At 35.7% G+C, this 20,571-nt stretch overlaps 1 protein-coding gene across 1 annotated transcript; it reads right to left on the bottom strand.

Annotated features, from left to right (window-relative positions):
* Nucleotides 1–5,356: 5,356 nt before the first annotated feature.
* LOC109164939 (probable WRKY transcription factor 43) lies at nt 5,357–7,554 on the bottom strand. Its single transcript, XM_019313499.1, has 2 exons — nt 7,088–7,554; nt 5,357–5,681 (listed from the first exon to the last, which is right to left on the bottom strand). The coding sequence occupies exons 1-2, from the start codon at nt 7,492–7,494 to the stop codon at nt 5,504–5,506; spliced, it is 585 nt and encodes a 194-aa protein (XP_019169044.1). The 5' UTR covers nt 7,495–7,554; the 3' UTR covers nt 5,357–5,503.
* Nucleotides 7,555–20,571: the final 13,017 nt, after the last annotated feature.

The following is a 20,571-nucleotide window of genomic DNA, read 5'->3' as shown; positions in this document are numbered from 1 at the left end:
CAACACAATAAACTAACACACTTAAAAGCAGTAATTCATATCATTTCTTTAATATAAAATTTAAAGTGAACAAATAGAATTATAAAAATTAGAAATTACCTTTAACATTTGATTATTGAAATTTTGGAGCCTGGAGACCTGAATTATGGACTCTGGAGTTTGGAGAAAGACCGAGCAAGTCTGCAAATTTTTAAAAATAAAATTCTGTGTGATTTTTTTTTTTTTATATATAAATCATACTATCAAAGTGAACAAATACTCAAATAGAAATTATAAAATTAGTATGCAAGTTAGTGACCTACCCTTGAGAGTTGGAACTTGGAAGAAGTGAAGAACTGAGAATCGGAAAGAGTCTGAGATGGGTGAGGCGGTGAGTGGCGAATGGTGACTCCGGCGAGGCTGTGAGGCGGTGAGCGGCGACCTGCGATTTAGTGTTTGCGATTAAGGACGAGCCATCGGTTCGAGTCTTCGAGAGAGGGCAGCAAGCACGTGATTTGCGAGAGATTGAGAGACAGGGAGGGCTGTGGTTGCGCTGCGATTTAGGGTTCGCGACTCTTTGAGCGATTGAGAGACAGAGGGTTTACTGGTTTGGTAACTTTGGTTTATGCGATTACTAGTTTAGGCCTTTTGTATCTACAATCTACCTCTACCATTTACAATCTACATCTACATCTATGTACAATTTTAATAAGAACCAATAATATTAATGATTCGTATTATTTTGATTTTATTATTTTTTAATGATTTTCTTTATTTACCCTCAATTATATTATTTATTTCCCTTAAATAACCTAAATTCCGTTAGTATAAACTTTATTAACGAAATATTCCTTTAACTATTAATTATTCTTAACTTACTTATTAATTTTTATAAGAAATGTCTTAAGTTCAAACCTCATCCTAATTAGATTTGGCATAATTGTTAAACATATACTACGAATATGTTAAAATATATTAAAAATATATAATATAAAATTTAATATAAATTTGGTCAAATAATTAGTCTGACTAAATACATAACATTTGATGAATATAATGTTATCTCGTTTCTCTTTTGCTATGATAATTGATGGTTGTTTCTTGCTCATCGATCTCATTTTTACGGTACTTGATCTGTAGATTAAATCCATAAAATATCAAATGCAGTGAAATTATAATCTTATTTTGAGATTCTATTAGAACCTCAGTTTGAGGTTCCAATTGCAGAACCTCCTTTTGAGGTTCTACAATGATTTGCATGCTTGATTTTTGTGAATATTAATTGAAAAATTAATGAAAATTGTAGATGAGTAACTTACGGAATACGCATAACGAAGATTCAAAGTGGTTGGACAGTACCCTGGCCGATTTTCTTCATATTTTTATGATAAGATCAAACGACACCCTACTGGACAACCTGTTTTTAAATACTCTATCTGGAATGAAATGAATCAAGAACTTAAAGAGAAAACAAGATGTGTTTATACTGTTGGTCAATTGTGTGGAAACTATAAAGCATAACAGATGCAAGGATTTATATAAGCGCTTATTAGAGGTGTTAAACCACACTGTGGTAACATTCAATGATGAAACAAATAAGGCTATGGTAGATGATGAAGTTTGAGAAAATTTTCTTCAAGGTATGAATTTTAGTTTTATATAATATTATATACTACACTAATATAATAAAGATGACACTAATGAACGTTTATTTTATTCCGTAGAAACACAAGATCTACAGAACTCTATACAACCAAGGTTGCAAACATTATGAGATGCATTATCTTATTTTTTTGCAACAACTATGCTACTGGAGGCATTGTGAACCCTTCAACGCAACAACCAGTGAACTCCAATGAGGAAAGGCAAAATGAAGATAACTTTATGACCATTGCTACGAACAACCTACTAGAAGTTGTGGGAATAGTTCTAAGGGCAAACGGAGTGCATATGAGATTACAGGTAGTGGTAAAATGAGTGTTAACAAGAATTGGAGAGATCAAATTGCTGGTGCGTTTGGTAGTCATACAACAATATATATAATGTCTGAAGATTTGCATGACATGAGAGATGAGCGAAATGAAAAGAAACTTAGGTAGCAACGAGAAGAATCTGCAAGTGAAATGAGTACGGGAATGACCCATGTTGATAATATGACGAGAAGTGTGCAAATTCTAAATACATTCTCAACTCTTAGTCCGGAAGCTTATAATCATGCTTTTGAAAAACTTGCCATGTCTGAAGCTCACCGAAATGGTTTTATTGCAATGCCCGAAGAGAGGCGATTGGCTTGGTTGATTTCCCTCTAATGAGTATTGTATTAATTGTTACTTGTATGATGAACATGTTCTTTAGATTATGACTACTTGTGTGATCAACTCCTAGTAGTAGTTACAAGGTGTTGTAGTAATTGTACTTTAGTATGTTGACATATTGTATTATGACTACTTTAATTGTGTTTTAAATCGTAATATGTTAAGCATGTGTTTATATTAATACGTGTTTGAACTTTTTACAATGTGTTGGGCATGTAATGTCAAACAACAATTATGATATTTCTTATAGCTCAACTACTCATGACAATGTCTATTATAGCTCAACTACTTATGAGAATGACTCAAGTAGTTCATATGACTCAATGAGGAGATGAGGAAAAAATTTGGGCACGTATTTGTCCTCACTACTGCATGTTTATTAATGGAAAATGTAGACATGATGCCATATAGAAACTCTGCACTCACAGGCAACCAATACATGGTAGAATTATTAGTTGGACACCCTACAAGATGATATGAACAATTAAGGGTGAAGCCACATGTATTCTTTCTTCTTTGTAAGAGGTTGAAGCACATGAAAGTGTTACATGATACAAGAAATGTTAGTACAGGAGAACAATTGGCTATGTGTCTTAATGTTTAGTGCCAAGCATGCACACAGTGTATAGTAGCTGAAAGGTTTCAACATTCAACTGCAACTGTTCATAAATGTGTGAAGAGAACGGTATGAACGCTTGTACACTTAGGGAATGATATCATTAGACCACAAAATAGAGGACATGTTCCACTACCATCACACTTATTTGCATCATTACCAACCCCTCTTTTTACAATCCAATTTTTTTATTACCTTAGGACTACAAGATTGGTTAACTAGGTTCCAAACATCAAAGTCTCTCACCAATTCTTGCAACCTTACTTCAATCACTATGAAGTACCTCAAACTGTCATCCATGGTATACCCAATTTTCCCTACGCTCTCCTTTAAACAAATCATTCTCCACTCATCTTCTACCATATCATTAAATGAACTAACAGTGCTACCAATATATTTAGCATGTAAAGTTTGACTTATCCTTCCTCCATGTCTTAAATTAAGAGTAAAAATTCTACAAATCAATGATTGAGAATTTGTAGTACACTTTAGACTACTTTATACTACAAAGAACTACTTTATAGTATAGACAACAACAATACATATGCATACCAATGTCACTTTAGACTACTTTACACTAAATGCATTAAAAAACAAACAATAATGGTCCCTAGCATATGCATAACCAGACAAACAATGGTCCACACACCATTTTCAAATAGAAAATGGTCCCCACATGTATGTATACGAAACACAATATACAACGCACACATCATATACTAAAGAACACAACACAAAGTCTAAATTTGGCCCCCACTTCTAGCATTTCATTCTCCTACGGCTTGAAAACAACGCACACTACATATATTACACAATACATAAGCAACACATTGGCGTTACCTGGTGAACCAGTATTGCGACCAATGTTAGCTTGCTTTCCTCTCAAATCCATCAACGCGCTTCGTTCTTGGATCAGAATCTAAGTTCGTTTAATTCAAAGATTGTGGTTTTAGGTTTAAGGATGAGATTTGAGGATTTTGATACATATCGCGTATAGAGAGAGGATTTGGGGATTTTGATACATGTAACATATACAGAGGGGAATGACGATGAAGTATACACTCAGCAAGTGAAAGGACAGTTTTACCCCTTCATTTGACGTCCACTTAACGAGCTTGTGACGGAAGGACCAACATTGGAAAGATTTTGATAGTCAAGTGTCAAAATTGTCCAAATTAAAAGACGATGACCAATTGTGAAAAATCACTCTACTCGGAAGACCTTTGTTAAATTAACTCTAAAATTGGCACTTATGGCAACACACCATCCGAAAACTAACAACTCAATGAATTATCGGGAGGCATGATCCAATTGCATAATTTTAGTTTTCTTTATGGGTCAGTTACTCTTTTTTTTTTTTAGGGTCCAATTACATTTTTCAATATAATGTAGCTCAATGACTTATTTAATTATTTTTTCTTTTATTTATAATGATGAAAGTTTATAGATAATTAAAAATAATAATTCAAACATACATTGTCTACCTTATACTTACTATTTGGTTTTAGATTTAGGGAGGCTAAGATTAAACTCCTGAGATACTAAGCGCATAGTGTAAATAAAGTGATAAGAATGCAAGATTTGCAAGTGAAGACCATAAAAGAAAAAATCTTGATTTTTTCACTATTATAAAAAAAAAACTAAGTCAACCCAAGGGTTTTGAGACTATATAGTTGTTGTTGTTGTTTTGTTTTGTTTTTTTTTTTGTTTTGTTATGTTTTTTAAATAAAATTAATCTCTTATATGTATAATAAATAAATAAAAAGAAAAAACCTTAATAAAATGCATGCTAATAACTTATAATTTTCTTTTTGGAATAAGGGTCAAAATAACTATTGAATTACATACGAAAATGCAATTGAACCAATTAACTAAAAAAAATGCAATTGACTCTCTAAACAAGTCAAATTCTTGCAACTAAATCAAAAGTGACATATAGTTTCGTGCGGGGTGGTTAACTTTTAAAAATTATTTTTACAATTTATTTTAATAATTTTAAATAAAATAAAATTAAAGGAAAAAAAAACCTCATTCGTCTTTGGACGGGAGACAAAGCAATGAAGGGTAGACCAAGAAGCGACAAAGAGGTTTCTTCATCTTTAGGCGCAGGAGACCGGGGGTTTATTTTTAAATTTTTAATTTTTTTTATCTTATTTAAAATTATTAAAATAAATTTAAAAAGTTAACTGCCACATCAATCAAGAAATGGGAGTATATATCATTTTTTTTAATATTACTCATTGCATTTTTATGAGTAGTTTAATGGTTATTTTGATATTTATTATTTTCTCCTTTAAAAAAAAAAATCAAAATATTTGGAAAGTATAATATATCTAACATGTCATTTGTATTTCTTTCATAATATACATACAACTGATACAATTAAGGAAATATTTTAAAAGTCATATATATATATATATATATATATATATATATATAGCATGTGTATATATTAGCAGAGATCAATCACTTCAATTCTCCCCTTGAGGAATTGATTGATTAATAATATAATGTATAATTAAAGTAGACCGAATTAGCAGTAGGCAATATAATTGAGGAGGTGTGTATGTAGTATAGTACTTTGTATTAGAAATTAGAATCTGGGAAGGAAGTGAAGTTGTTTGAGAAGTGGACTTAAAGTCTCCATAAGTTTCTCGCAAGGATGATTGTGAATGCCTTCATAAGTTGTCACCACAATGCTTCTATCCTTTGACAGTCTCTGAATTTGTTTCTTCACATTGCATGTGTGGTGTGTGCACCGATAATAACTCCTGAACAAATAATAATAACAATATAAAATTTTGTTTATAATCTCATACAATATTATATTATTGCATTACAAAATGCGAAACTCTATATTTAAATTGTTGTTATATATCTCGGCTCCTTCTCTAGGGGTGTGCGTTTACATGGTTTGGTTAAAAATTTATGATAATCGATTTTATTTTAAATGTATCGATATAAAGGACCATGCTAGAGATTTATACAATTGCCATTTTTTGATGTGTTATTTCCTTATTAACTTTTTTTTTGAAAGTTACTGGCTCTATTACATTGTAGTATCTGTTCGTATACTTTCTCAACCTACTGAAACACAAAGAACCAATAGCGCCTCCACTGAGACTCGAACTTATATAATCTTCCAAATGGAAGTCCAACCCGGATACCATTAGACCACATAGTCCTGGTATTTCCTTATTAACTTACTTGTGCATTATCGAATAAACATCCATATTATATAATAGCTTGCAAATTACACAAGAGAAATAAACTGCACAATGAAGACTTCATGTGATGGGTTGTCAACCAAGTAGATGCTGACAAAAATTAAAATCGTGACCTTTAGATATGATTATACTTCACTCACTTGGTCATCCCATTAGGAGCATTTAATTCACTTTCGATGTATACACAATATGGTTTACATACAAGTTGAACTCAAATTAATTAAAGTACAACTTTATTTGACAATGTAAACTCTATATAAATTTTATATTTTCAATGCATAATATTTAGGCCAACAAGATTGCTATTTTTTTCTTGAAACACTCACGATTCCCTACAATGCAGTATATGTTCTAAACTTTCTCAATTATTTTTAGCACAAAGAATCAATACTCCACTATTTGAGGTTCGATCATGTAACCACTCATGATTATTGTTGTTGTTGTTGTTGTTGTTGTTGTTGTTGTTGTTGTTGTTGTTGTTGTTGTTGTTGTTGTTGTTGTTGTTGTTGTTGTTGTTGTTGTTGTTGTTGTTGTTGTTGTTGTTGTTGTTGTTGTTGTTGTTGTTGTTGTTATTATTATTATTATTATTATTATTATTATTATTATTATTATTATTATTATTATTATTATTATGAAGTGTTTTCCAATTTTATTACTTATGGGTACCTTTTGTTATTATTTTTTTCCTTCATAAGAACAACTTAAACACATTGACAAAGAGTAATGAATTGGATCGAAACATAAGAAAAATTAAGGAAATATATGCAAAACTAGCATGAAAGCACCAGTATATAGTAGTTTAAAATATTACATTGATTAAATTAGTATTAACAGCTAAAAATTATATATTTGAAAATCATAAACAAAGTCAATTATTTAAAAAATTACTTTGTATAAGAAAATGTTTAAAAAAAAAAGTTTAAGAAGGCAAAAAATAAAAATAAAAATACCTTGGATGGGCGCTATTTTTGACAGATTTTTGGCCATATTTTCTCCATTTAAATCCATCGTCAAGAATATCCTCACTGCTCCTCGTATGAAACTCAATTCTGGGCGGAAAGTTTTTCTTCTTACCATTCTGAACTAACTTCCCTTTACTCTTATTCCCATTTTCACTCAATACCACCTGCGCCTGCGTAGTTTGATCCATACAGCCCGAAAGAAGCCCGACCCAATCGATTTCCGGGCCGAGCTGAGCCGAGCTTTGCATCGTCGGCGGCAGTAAAGGGCTCAACAACGAATAAGGCGGCGGAGCTTGCAAGGAAGAAGTGGACGGAAAGGAGAAGAGTTGCGGCGGCAGGTCGTTGGCGTTGGATATCAACTGCGGCGGCGGCGGCGGCGGCTCGTCTCCTTCCATGAATTAATAAATGACGTATGGATCGGAAGCAACAACGTAGGATAGATAGATGAGATGATGTTGTACTGTTCGGCGAAAATGTTGGATTGCGAATTGGTGTTTGGGTACTTAAAAGGAGAAACTCGACGTTGGTAGGTGAGGGGCGTTGGACGGTTTTTGCATGCTCATGACGAGAAAGAAATGTATTATTAAATTATTATATGCTTTAATTTGTTGTTTCGAAGTAGTAATTTTATTCCGATGACCCACAACCTATAAGTGTTGAAAGTTTTTTGTAAAAAACAAGACTCCTTAAGACCTTAACTATTCTTGATTATTAGTTGGTTTTATTTTTACATCTACAAACTTAATAAGAACCAATAAAATTAAGCCTCTAAGGTGAACTAAAAAATGTTGGTGTAATTATTAGTTGAAATGAATATTTTATATTATTTTGATTTTAGTATTTTTATTATTTTTTCTATTTTATCTTTTATTATATCATTTACTTTTTCTAAATACTCATGTATTTCATCCGTGTAAATTTTAGTAATGGAATATTCCGTTAACTATATTATTATTCTTAACTTATTCATCGATTTTCATAAGAAATATCTTAGGTTAGAACCACATCCCAATCATAATTGTTGAACTTATACTATGAATAGGTTATAGTGTATTAAAAAATACAATATAAAATTTAACATGAACTTTGGTCAAATAATCAAGAATTCATTTAATTTCTAGTTGAAGTGGTAGCAAGAGGAAGCATGGATCACGCTAAACTGGTAAAATTAATAAGGTTTTGTGTTGCAAAAATTATGCTTGGGTACTATCCAGTGAGGGTGCTTCATATTTTTGCCGCATGTCATATTTATGGATATCAGTTTTTGATACTATCCTCTAAACTGTTATTGCACCATTTAATCCAACATTTCTGCCAGTTAATCCAACATTTCTGCCACATGTCATATTTATGGATTCTTGAAATATTTATTTTTATGAAAAATTGATAATCTTGCATGGATATACGCCTAGATACTGGATGATGTTTTGATAAATTCTAAAACAGTAATTTAAAAATACACATTTGGCATTAGACTATTTGCGCAAGCGCGTGTGGTAACTAGTCATTACCGATAAAATTAAAATTAAATTATTAAATATGGGAGAAGAAAATTATTAAATATACTACCAATTTTACATGATGGGTGGTTTTGAATCTCCTATGAAAAGTAATATAAGATGGCATTAAAACTTACATATTTTTGTGTAGACATTTTAATACTTTGTTGTTTGATCTTGGGTTAAATGATTAATCGTAATCTTTATGAATAATGCTATCCACCCCTCTAAAATTTTCCATCCAATCTTCCCCTCCTTAATTAGATAACATTTTTTAATTGGACAATTAACTTTATTTTTAATTAATGATGTGGTCACTCAAGTCATGAGCATCAATGAACTTAAGCCACACCATCGGGATAAATATTAGAAAAAAATATCATTTTCCTATTTTTATTATCTAGAAGACTAAAACTATCACAATCCTACAAAGTTAAAGGTATTCGTTGCAATTTTTGGCAATGTGGAACAAAAATAACCAATCACGAATATAATATTTGAGAGACTTAAAATGTTTTTATTTTCCATATTAAAAATATGATACTTTTTTCTTTCAATGTGAGGTATTTAAATATTTTAGTCTATATAATAGATAGAATCATGTTTGTATTTACTTTGAAGAGATAATAATTATTATTAGTATTATATATATTTATCAATTGATTGATATCATAATTAAAATTTATTGTGTATGTATTAATAATTATTTTGAGGAAAAAAAAATTAAATGTATATGTAATATGTGTGTAGAGAAGGAGAAAGAAGAGGGCAGAGGGTAGCTAGGTTATAACTTATAAGCCATGATAAAGGTCAACTACATTTTACCTAATAAAATCTGTTCAACTGCCTTATTTGAAATGGCCAAACGTGCTCATTCATATTACTTTTACAATCAAATTACACAATTTACATCTTCTTCAATTCCCTTCTTACATTATTTTTATCCAAACACTTAAATTTATATTATAATTCAAAAATTAGGGAGTATGTATTGGTGGAGGGGGTTGAGAGGGTAGCCGGTCCATATTTTTCATGCAAGATTATGAATTTCTTGTGTAATAATATAAAAGGAATATAGGGGATATATGTTGTTAAACAATAATAATAAGTATATATGTAATAATAACTACTCCAGTTTCTGAATTCTTCCGCAGTCAAGTCTTAGCTTGTTTTCGGATCGAATATATGTTTTAGAAATCTAATTACAACTTACAATTAAAGAAAAAAATATTTTAGAGTGACAAGAACAACTAGCTTGCACTCACTCCCTGATAATGTATACTGAGTAAATTTTATTTATAGGGTAATTTTTATTTTTTATTTTTTATTTTTTATTGCATGCAACAAACCAAAATATGCAACAGCACCAACAAGAAGTATATGAATTAATTGTTTGGTGAGTATGAATATATGACATATTCATTTTGAATTTTGTACTGTTGTGACTACGAATTTGAGTATTATCAGTTATTGCATGTTGTTGAACTGTCCACCTCGGCTTTGAACTTGCATGGAATAGCTTCTAGAAATTTGTGATCCTTACTTGAGTATGATAATACCTCATTATAGACAATCAAATCAAGGAAAAATTATGATATGTTTATCTTATGTATTATTTTGATGGTCGAGACTCGAGAGAATTTGATACGCTTATGATAATACCTCATTATAGACAATCAAATAAAGGTGAAGTTATGATATGTTAAGCTTATAGTATTATTTTGATGGTCGAGAGAATTTGATACACTTATGATAGACGATACCTTAGTTGCATTAGTATTTTTTTCAAGGTATGTAGTATTTGTTCTATACTTTTTCAATAAATGCCTCCATCACTGAAATTCAACCTTGTGACTACCTATTTAGATTAGTAACATATCAAAAGTGTCATTATAGTACATAGTAGCTAGCTGGCAGTACTTTAGTGTATATAATCTTTTACCTTCTATTGGATATCAAAACTATAATAAAATTATTTTTCTCTTCAGTATTTTCTTTGTCTCCTTAATTTTTCTACTATCTCTCATGTTTTAAGGTAAACCATATCATATTATTAAATAAGGGATCACACTTGTGTGAGACTGTCTCACATATCCTTATCCGTGAGACATGTCGGGTCAATATACAAATGTAATACTTATACTAGCAAACACTACAAGAAAAATTTCGAATCGCGACGGAACGTAATCCGTTATCAATTCGCTATGGCTTTTGCAATGGAACATGCTCTGTTGCGATTTTGTGACGGAAATGGTGACAGGATTTAATTGCGTAGAGAATTTTGGCGTAAAATGACGAAATAATATAATATAAAATTTATTGGGAAAATGCCCAAGGCGCAATCTTTTGTAGAATTTGTTGTGTCCATTACATTCTCACCTCTAAATACACTCATTAATTAAACTAGTACGTAGGGTAACATACAAGTTTGTTGTTAGTGTAATATATAAATTCATTTTCAATATATTAATTAAAATATAAATTTTTGATACGTTAAAAAAAATAAATACAGATTATTTACTAGTGATTCATATTACAATATAAATTATGGCCCACAATATAAATCGCCATCTAAATATCTGTAGTTCTGTACACATATTGGCCTATTACAATCTCCTTTCTATGTTGGCAAATTATGCTGGGAAATCGTGCACCATGCATGGTGCACATAGAATTGGATTCATAATTTCTATACTATAAATTCATAATATTTATACTATAGATTCATAATTATTGAGCTCTATATTCACAATTACAAAACTCTATGTTCATAATTTTCAATTCTCAATTGTTGAACTATGTATTCAATAATCATTGAATTAAATGTTCATAATTAAAAGAACGTAATGAACATATAGTATATAACATCTCTACATTTTTTTCTCTCTCTAGCTTCCTTGGCTAGTCTTTCTCTCTTGTTTCCGTGACAAGCGTCTTTTTCTCTGAGTTTGTGTTTGTTCTTGCTTTCGTGCCTCTTTCTTGAGTCTCGTTTCTCTGCTTGTCTTTTCGCTATGGATCAGCATCAAGGGGAATCTTCTGGGGTCAAGATGTCTGATGCAGGGCCCCCTATGGCTCATACTACTGAGTTGCCTGTGGATCCTACTGTGGATCCCACTGAAGAGATTCTAGATGCTTATGCGGCGCTCGAAATTGCAGATGAGGAATCTGATGAAGCGGATCTTCGTCGGAATGTGGATATTTCTCTGATGGTTGTGGGAAAGCTAATCACTGATAAGCTGGCTAAATTCAACTTCTTTCGAGATACTATGGCGGCGGTGTGGCGCCCGGTTAAAGGTATGGCGATGGAGGATCTGGGTAATAACATGTTCTTGTTTCAGTTTTATCATGTGTTGGATATGCAGAGGATCCTTGAGGATGGCCCATGGGCGTATGACCAGAGTCTTCTGGTGCTACAGAAAATGCAACCCAATGTCTCTCCAATGGCGATGGTGTTCGATAGAGCTGAGTTTTGGGTTCAACTACATGACCTCCCTTATGGTTTTTATTCTGAGAAATCGGCAAAAGTTATTGGAAATCATATTGGTATTTTTGTTCGTCTGGATGAAGAGAATACTGAAGGATGGTGGAGAACTTTCATCCGGGTTCGTGTTTCTATTGACATAACAAAGCCTCTGCCGTGTAAGATGAGGATTCGTAGGCCTGGGGGTGAGTGGCATTGGATTTCTTTCCGGTATGAAAGGCTTCCGAATTTCTGCTTCATCTGTGGAATTCTAGGTCACACAGAGAAATTCTGTCCCAAGCTGTTCGAGGGTGTTTGCATCTCAGGCGATAAGCCTTTTGGTGCCTGGTTGAGGGCAACTGGTCGGAGATCTTCTCCGGTGGCCGGTCGACGTTGGCTGGTTCTGGAGCATGGTCAGAGTACGGGCGCATCGCTGGGGCGGAGTGGAGAGGTGTGTACGGGGCCTGGGGCGTCTGTCGTTGTACCTGCTGTAGCACACTATCGGACAAATTCTCAGAGTACGGAGAGGGGCAGAGAGGAACACGTGTTGTATGAGAGGCGGCCTGTGGGGGAGAGGAGTGGAGTCGTGGCTGAGGTGGAAAATTCTCTGGCAGGTGGGGAGAGCGATAGTGAGGGTCTAACTATTTTGGATCAGAAAAGGAGAAGGATTGAGGAGGAAGGCCCATTTGAGCAGCCCAGTCCAATGGAGTTTGATTTAAATGTTGCTGGATCCGGTTCAAAAAATGTGCTAGGGGCGGGACCTGTGGATCAGGCCCGCCCACAACAATGAGTTGTTTATCTTGGAACTGTCGTGGGCTTGGGAACCCAGAGAGAGTTCAGGTGCTTGTGGACCTAGTCCATGTTAAGAAACCCAGTGTTGTTATTTTAATTGAAACGTTCATTGGGCTTACAAAACTTCAGCCCATTAAGAGAAGACTTGGTTATTGGGGCCTTTTCTCTGTAGATAACGATGGTCATAGTGGAGGCCTTGCTATCTTATGGAAAGAAGGGATGGAGGTGGATATAAAGTCTTATTCTATTAATCATATTGATGCGGAGATTAGTCTGAGTTCCGGAGAAGCAAAGTGGAGACTAACTGGTTTTTATGGTAATTCAGATAGAAGTAGAAGGCCGGAGAACTGGAGACTTTTGCGACACTTAGCTACACGGAATTCGTTGCCATGGGTGGTGTTAGGTGATTTCAATGATATCCTGCATGCTGATGAGAAGAGGGGGGGTAATCCCCAGCCTAGAAGACTAATCGAGGGCTTTCGGGAGGCGGTGGAATTAAGCGGATTGAAAGATTTTGTTTTTGAAGGGTACCAATTCACCTGGGAACGTGGAAAGGGTACCCCGAATTGGGTGGAGGCCAAGCTTGATAGAATTCTGGTGTCTGATTCTTGGAGTGACCTTTTCTCCTCGGCTAGAGCGGAGTCTGTGATTGCATCGAAAAGCGACCATATGCCACTGTTTCTGGATATTCATCCGAGCACAACTCACTATTATTCTAGACGTTTCCGGTTCGAAAATCTTTGGTTGAGAGACTCCGCGAGCAGAGAAATCATGATTGAGAGTTGGTCCCGTTCCTCTGGTTCTCACTTAATTGATAGAATGGAGAGGTGTAGTAAGGCTATTTGGAATTGGGGGAAATCTTTTGCAAAAGATTTTGATAAGAGATTAGCTTACTGGAGGTCTCGAATGGAGAATACTAAAGCCAGACGGGATGCACTTGGTATCACTCTTTTTAGGGAAGCCCAGGTGCAATATCTTCGGGCTTTGCAGCATCAGAATGCCTACTGGAGGCAAAGGGCGAAGCAGTTCTGGTTACGCGAAGGGGATATGAACTCAGCATACTTTCATAACTATGTTCGAAGGAGGAGGCAGAATAATCGAATCTCGAGGTTAAGGGATGCAGGAGGAAACTGGATCGAGAGAGGTACTAATCTTGACTCTCTGATTGTTAATCATTTTAATTCTTTGTTAAGTCCTGTGGGGGGTGAGATGGATCAGGTCTTGGAAGGGATAGAGCCAGTGATAACTGATGTCCAGAATGTTTCCTTGGGTAAACGGGTTGAGCTTTTAGAAGTTAAGGAGGCCCTTTTTGATATGAAACCGGATAAGTCTCCGGGTCCGGATGGGTTAAGTCCGGGATTCTTTCAAAGTTTTTGGGATATTATTTGTACTGATCTGTTGCGCTTTTGCAATGATTGTTTCACTTCTGGGAAACTGCCTCGCTTTCTGAACACCACTCATATGGTCCTTATTCCTAAAAAATCCAATCCTGAGTCTGTTGGGGACCTGTGTCCGATAGCGTTGTGTAACATTCTCTACAAAATTGTGTCGAAAATTCTTGCTAATCGTCTTAAACCTTTGCTCGGTTCTCTTATCTCTGAGTCTCAAACCGCTTTTGTGCCGGGAAGATTGATTACGGATAATATAATGGTTGCTTACGAATTAAATCATTTCTTAAAAAGGAAGAGGCAGGGGAACATAGGTTTTGCTGGAATTAAATTGGACATGAGTAAAGCTTACGATAAGGTGAGGTGGGAGTTCTTAAGGGCTATTCTTCTTCAGTTAGGGTTCTCGGGGAAGGTGGTGCAGATCATTTGGGAATTTATTTCTTCTGTTCAGTATTGTATTCTTGTTGAAGGGAAAGAAATTGGGGCTGTCATCCCGGGGAGAGGGCTTCGTCAAGGGGACCCAATTTCTCCTTATTTATTCATTTTGGTCCTGGAGGTGTTTCATAAAGCTATTCAAAATCGAGTGAGGGTTGGTCAGTTACATGGGGTTTCTGTGGCTAGGGGAGCTCCTGTCATTTCTAATCTCTTTTTTGCGGATGATTGTTATATCTTCTGTAGAGCCTCTCAAGCGGAAAGTGTTGTCCTTAAAGATATCATTGAGTCTTTTTCTGTAGCCTCGGGTCAGTCTGTTAATCTGGCTAAATCCACCATCTCGTTTAGCAGAAATGTTCCGGAAAATGTCAGGGATGTGGTTTGTGGTGTTTTGGGAATGCGGGAGGGTAATCTGAATGGTAATTATTTGGGTCTCCCATCTCTCATTGGCCGTAATAAGAAGGAGATTCTGGGTTTTATAAAAACGAAAGTTGTGGGCAGGATCAAAAGTTGGACTTCTAAATTTCTCTCTAGAGCCGGTCAGGAGGTTTTGTTAAAAAATGTGATTCAAGCCATCCCCTCGTATGCAATGAGTGTGTTCCTTTTGCCGGTTGATCTGGGTAGAGAGATAGAGAGAATTATGAATGCTTATTGGTGGGGTTGTGAGGGAGAAAGGAGTGGGGGTATAAGGTGGAAACGGTGGGAGTCTTTATGTCTTCCTAAGCAGTGGGGGGGGGGGGGGGGGGGGGGGGGGGGGGGGGCATGGGGTTCCGAAAGATTCGTGATTTTAATATTGCTCTCTTGGGTAAACAAGCCTGGAGACTTCTCCAATATCCCGAGTCCTTGTTTGCTAAAGTTTATAAAGCCCGTTATTACCCTTCAAACTCGTTTTTTGAGGCTAGAATTGGGTGTAATCCTTCCTTTATATGGCGAAGTATTCTTGAGGCCCAGAATGTGTTACGAGATGGAGTGAGATGGAGAGTGGGGGATGGTGCTTCTATTAGAGTTTGGGGTGATCCTTGGTTGCCTAATAATAATCATCCTTATATTCAAACTCCTTTGCCAGATTATCTTAGAGATGCTAAGGTGGAGAATTTGCTCAATATGGATAAAACTGACTGGGATGTAGAAGTGCTGGAGGATTTGTTTATACAGGAGGATGTGGACCTAATTCGAAGCATCCCTATATCTGCAGTTTATCATAAAGATAGATTGATCTGGATGGAGGATGATAGGGGGGATTACTCTGTTAAAAGTTGTTACAGGAAGTTGCAGATTTCCCTCATGAATCAACAGATCCCCTTCTGGACTGGTGTTTGGAAAATGAAGCTGCCTCCAAAAATCAAATCCTTTCTCTGGCAATGTTGTTCGAACTCCCTTCCTACTACTGATTTGTTGAGATCTAGGCATGTTAATGTCTCTAGTTTATGCCAATTGTGTGCTGCTGCGGATGAATCTGCGTTTCATTTATTTGTCTCATGTCCTATGGCTAGACAGTGCTGGGATATTGTTGGTGGAATTAACTACTGGGGCTTCCAAGGCTTTCTTGAATGGTTGGAGGTACAATTTAACACATTGCCTAAGGAGCAGCTATGCCTTCTTATCTCTGTCTGCTGGAAATTGTGGGAGGCTAGAAATGATAAAGTTTGGAATCAAGTGGTTATCTCTGCATATGTTATTGTTAGGGATGCTCAGATCTTTCTTTATGAATGGCAGGAAGCGAATCATGCTTTATCTTCACATCTTTCGTCTCCTGCCCAGACTGTCCAGTGGAAGAAGCCTCCATTGGGATGGAAGAAGTTAAATGTGGATGCGGCTCTGGATTCCACTCAAAGAAAAATGGGTTTCGGTCTAGTGTTACGTGATGCAGAAAGATCTTTTATTGCTGCTAGACAAATTCCTTGGCCTGGTCTTTTCAGATCTGATGAGGCAGAAGCAATGGGGGTAAAGGAGGCATTGAAGTGGTTGAAGGAGCTCAATGAAGATTGTGTCGTTGTGGAGACTGATGCTTTAAAGGTGGTCTCGGGGCTACATAATTGCAGTTTGTTTACTTCTTTTGATGTTATTGTTGATGATGTTAGGAAAATAGCTAAGGACTTTACTAATCTTAGCTTTGCTTTTGTTAAACGATCTGCGAATAAGGTCGCCCACTTCCTTGCTAGGGAGGCCTTGTTCAAGTCTGATCGTGTGGATTGCATGTCGATCCCTTTTCCTTCGCTTGTTCTCGCTTTGGAGTTTGACTCTATTTAAGTAATATATTCGTCTTTAGTTTCAAAAAAATATGTTCATAATTTGATAACTATACAGTTTAGAAATTATGAATATATAGTATAGAAATTATGAATCTATAGTATAGACATTATAATGAATCTATAATATAGAAATTATGAATCCAATTCCTGCAAGGTGCACACGGTTGCACGCTCCTTCTGTGCTTGCTTCGTCTAATTTTCTTGTTTAGCCCATTAAAACCATTTGGTTCGGTTAGGTACTAAAATAAAAACACCAACTAATCAAAAATGTAATATAAGCTAAATTGTACGGAATAATATAGTCATGTTCTTCAAAGGATGAAAAACGCAACTTTTTTTTTCTTTTTGGTAAAATTAGAGGTGTATTTTATACGCATTCAAAAAAAAAAAAAAAAAAGAGGTGTATTTTATACGAGTAATAATAAAAAGACAATAACTAAAACAACTAAAATTACATATATAATTAAGCGACTAAAAAAAAAACATTTTTCCACCCAAACAAAATTGAAATAAAATATGACATTATTCACCCTACTACATGAATAAGATTAAAGGCTTTTGGATCCGGGCAACTCCTAACTAAATTGGTCAAACAATTGGCGTAATATGTTAGACTAAAGTATCACATGCATCATATAATATGTGATAATAGGATCGACTAACCTCCAGCCATAGTTCTTGATACGGATGAGCGATCCAGACTGCTGCAGAGATAACGAGTATTTTGTCTCTCACTTTACTCAGCTCTCTCTAGATGGTGTATGAGGTATGTATTGTGAGCAGTGAGAGGACTAGTGACCTTATATAACCACTGGCCATCATTGTGGTTGATTGTCTTTAGGTCTCCTAAACCCTAACCAGACTCCTAATCATAATGGTAGTCTAGCTATTAGGTTATTAGTGTTGCACCACATATCAAATACTGAATATTATCATAACTTATCCTAATGTTATAATAATAGTAACAGATAAACGTTACATTCTCCCACTTGGTGCAAGCACTACCACTCAATAACAGAAAAACACCAACCATAATGATATGTTCTCATTAGCACGAGTAGTATCCATTATGATCAAATGCAAACTGCCATTGAGCACTTAATTAGGAAACAAAACCCAACGAAATAAACCTTATGTTTATTCCAAGTCCCTGAAGTACATTTTCTCATCAATATGAAGCAAATGAAGGTGTACACACTTAATTGAGAAAATGTCTGAATGTCAAAGAATTTTAAACTGAATGTATATACAAATTCCATAGTGGGAAAAAGTCCCATTTTCTGAACCAGATCCTTGAATTTAACTGAAGGCATGCATTTAGTCAAGGGATCTGCTGACACCAACTCAGTATGAATGTGTTCAAAGAATACAACTTTATTTTTGACACGATTCCTAATTGCTAAGAACTTGATGTCGATGTACTTAATTCGACTCCCACTTTTGTGGTCTTAGCTAGGAAGACTGCAGCTGAGTTGTCACAGTAAACTTTCAATGGCTTAGATATAGAATCCATAATTCTAAGCCCAGAGATAAAATTCTTTAGCCAAACACCCTATGAAGTTGCCTCGAAACTGGAAACGAACTCGGCTTCCATGGTAGAAGTAGCTATTAAGGACTGTTTAACACTTCTCCATGAGATAGCCCCACTGGCCATAATAAAGACGCACCCTGATGTTGATTTCCGAGAATCAACACAGCCAGCAAAGTCCGCGTCTGAATGACCGACAACATCTAAATTGTCCGTCTGCCTAAACCCAAGCTTGTAACCTTTGGTTCATCTTAGATACCTTAGAACCCTCTTTACAGCTCTCCAAAAGTCTAACCCTTAGCTATGGGAGCAACATTAGATGAACAATTTTGCACATGAAATCTCTCTAAAACTTTGTTCATATAGGTTTCTTGAGATAAGCTCAGTATACCCCGGGACCTATCTCTCTGAATTTTAATGCCAATAACATAAGAGGCATCACCCATATCCTTCATATCAAAGTTCTTAGAAAGAAATTGTTTCACATCACGAAGCATCCCCTTATCATTGGTGGCAAGTAAGATGTCATCCACATATAAAACAAGGAAGCAAATTTCACTCCTACTCACCTTCTGGTATATACAGTTATCTGAGGGATTTTCAACAAAACCAAATGAAGAAATTACCCCATCGAACTTGATGTACCATTGACGGGAGGCTTGTTTTAAACCGCATATGGATTTCTTAAGCTTACATACTAAATGCTCACCACCCCTAGAAGAGAAACCTTCAGGTTGTTTCATAAAAACCTCCTCTTCTAGATCACCATTTAGGAAAGCGGTTTTCACATCCATTTGTTGCAACTCAAGATTAAAATGTGCAACTAATGCCAGAATGATCCGAAGTGAATCTTTCTTTGATACAGGAGAAAAGGTCTCCTTGTAATCGATTCCTTCTTTTTGAGTAAATCCCTTGGCAACAAGCCGGGCCTTGTATCTCTCAATGTTGCCTAATGAGTTTCTTTAGTCTTAAAAACCCACTTACAGCCAACGGCCTTGGCCCCATTAGGCAACTCAACAAGATCCCAAACTCCATTGTCCTTCATGGAATTTATTTCATCCTTCATGGCTTCTAACCATAAGTCAGACTGTACACAATTTGTGGCTCGAGAGAATGTTTCAGGATCATTTTCGGCCCCTATGTCAGATTCTTGTAGATACGAAACATAATAACTAGGAACTGCTGATCGCCTTATCCGAGTAGACCGTCTTAAAGTTGACCCTCATCACCTTGTATAGGCTGCGGGGCAACTACCTCTTCAGGAACTGGTGGCAGTTCTTGAATCGGTTCAGTCTGCATCGGCTCAGAATCTTGCTGTATATCCTGAGTTGGTTCAACCATTGGTTCGAAATCTAGTTCAGACGGTTGCTGTAAGTCCTGAACTGGTTCTTCCAAAGGTTGATCCTCAACAGTTTGTGGAACCTCAACGGTAGGCGCTATATCTACAGGCAGAACTAAAGGAGCACTGCGGATAAGTACCACCAGATGACGTAGAAGGGTGAGAGTCAATATGATCAAAAGAAGGAACTAAGTCCTTAAACCGATCACTCCCACTAATCAAGTCACCTTCAAGAAATTCAGCATTCCTTGATTCCACTATCCTAGTAGTATGAGATGGACAATAGAACCTATAACCCTTAGAAGATTGTGCATATCCAATAAAGAAAGCACAAATCGTCCTTGGGTCAAGTTTCTTCTCGTGTGGGTTATATATCCTCACCTCAGACGGACATCCCTAAACACGCATATGTTGCAAACTCGGTTTCCAACCTTTGAATAACTCAAACGGTGTCTTAGGGACAACCTTGGTTAGAACACGGTTTAATATATACGTTGCCGTCTTAAGCGCTTCATCCCACAACGACTTAGGAAGCTTAGAGTTGCTAAGCATACTCCGCACCATATCCAGAAGGGTCCGATTTCTTCTTTTAGCTACACCATTTTGGTCCGGAGAACCAGACATGGTGTATTGGGCAACAATCCCATGCTCTTGAAGAAACTTAGCAAATAGACCCGATGCTTGCCCATTCTCATTGTATCTACCATAGTATTCACCACCCCTATCAGACCTAACTATGTGTATTTTCATGTTACATTGGTTTTCAACTTCAGCTTTAAATG

This window comes from Ipomoea nil, unplaced genomic scaffold, assembly GCF_001879475.1.
Source record: "Ipomoea nil cultivar Tokyo-kokei standard unplaced genomic scaffold, Asagao_1.1 scaffold3069, whole genome shotgun sequence".
In the NCBI taxonomy this organism is placed as follows: Eukaryota; Viridiplantae; Streptophyta; class Magnoliopsida; order Solanales; family Convolvulaceae; genus Ipomoea; species Ipomoea nil.
This window is presented reverse-complemented; position numbering and strand designations above follow the sequence as displayed.

What these genes read in the sequence shown, in the direction of transcription:
- LOC109164939 (XM_019313499.1), bottom strand. Translation starts at nt 7,494, where the DNA reads ATGGAAGGAGACGAGCCGCCGCCGCCGCCGCCGCAGTTGATATCCAAC. An exon ending in AAAAATAGCGCCCATCCAAG is followed by an intron (nt 5,682 to 7,087) that starts GTATTTTTATTT and finishes TTATTTGTTCAG; the next exon opens with GAGTTATTATCGGTGCACAC.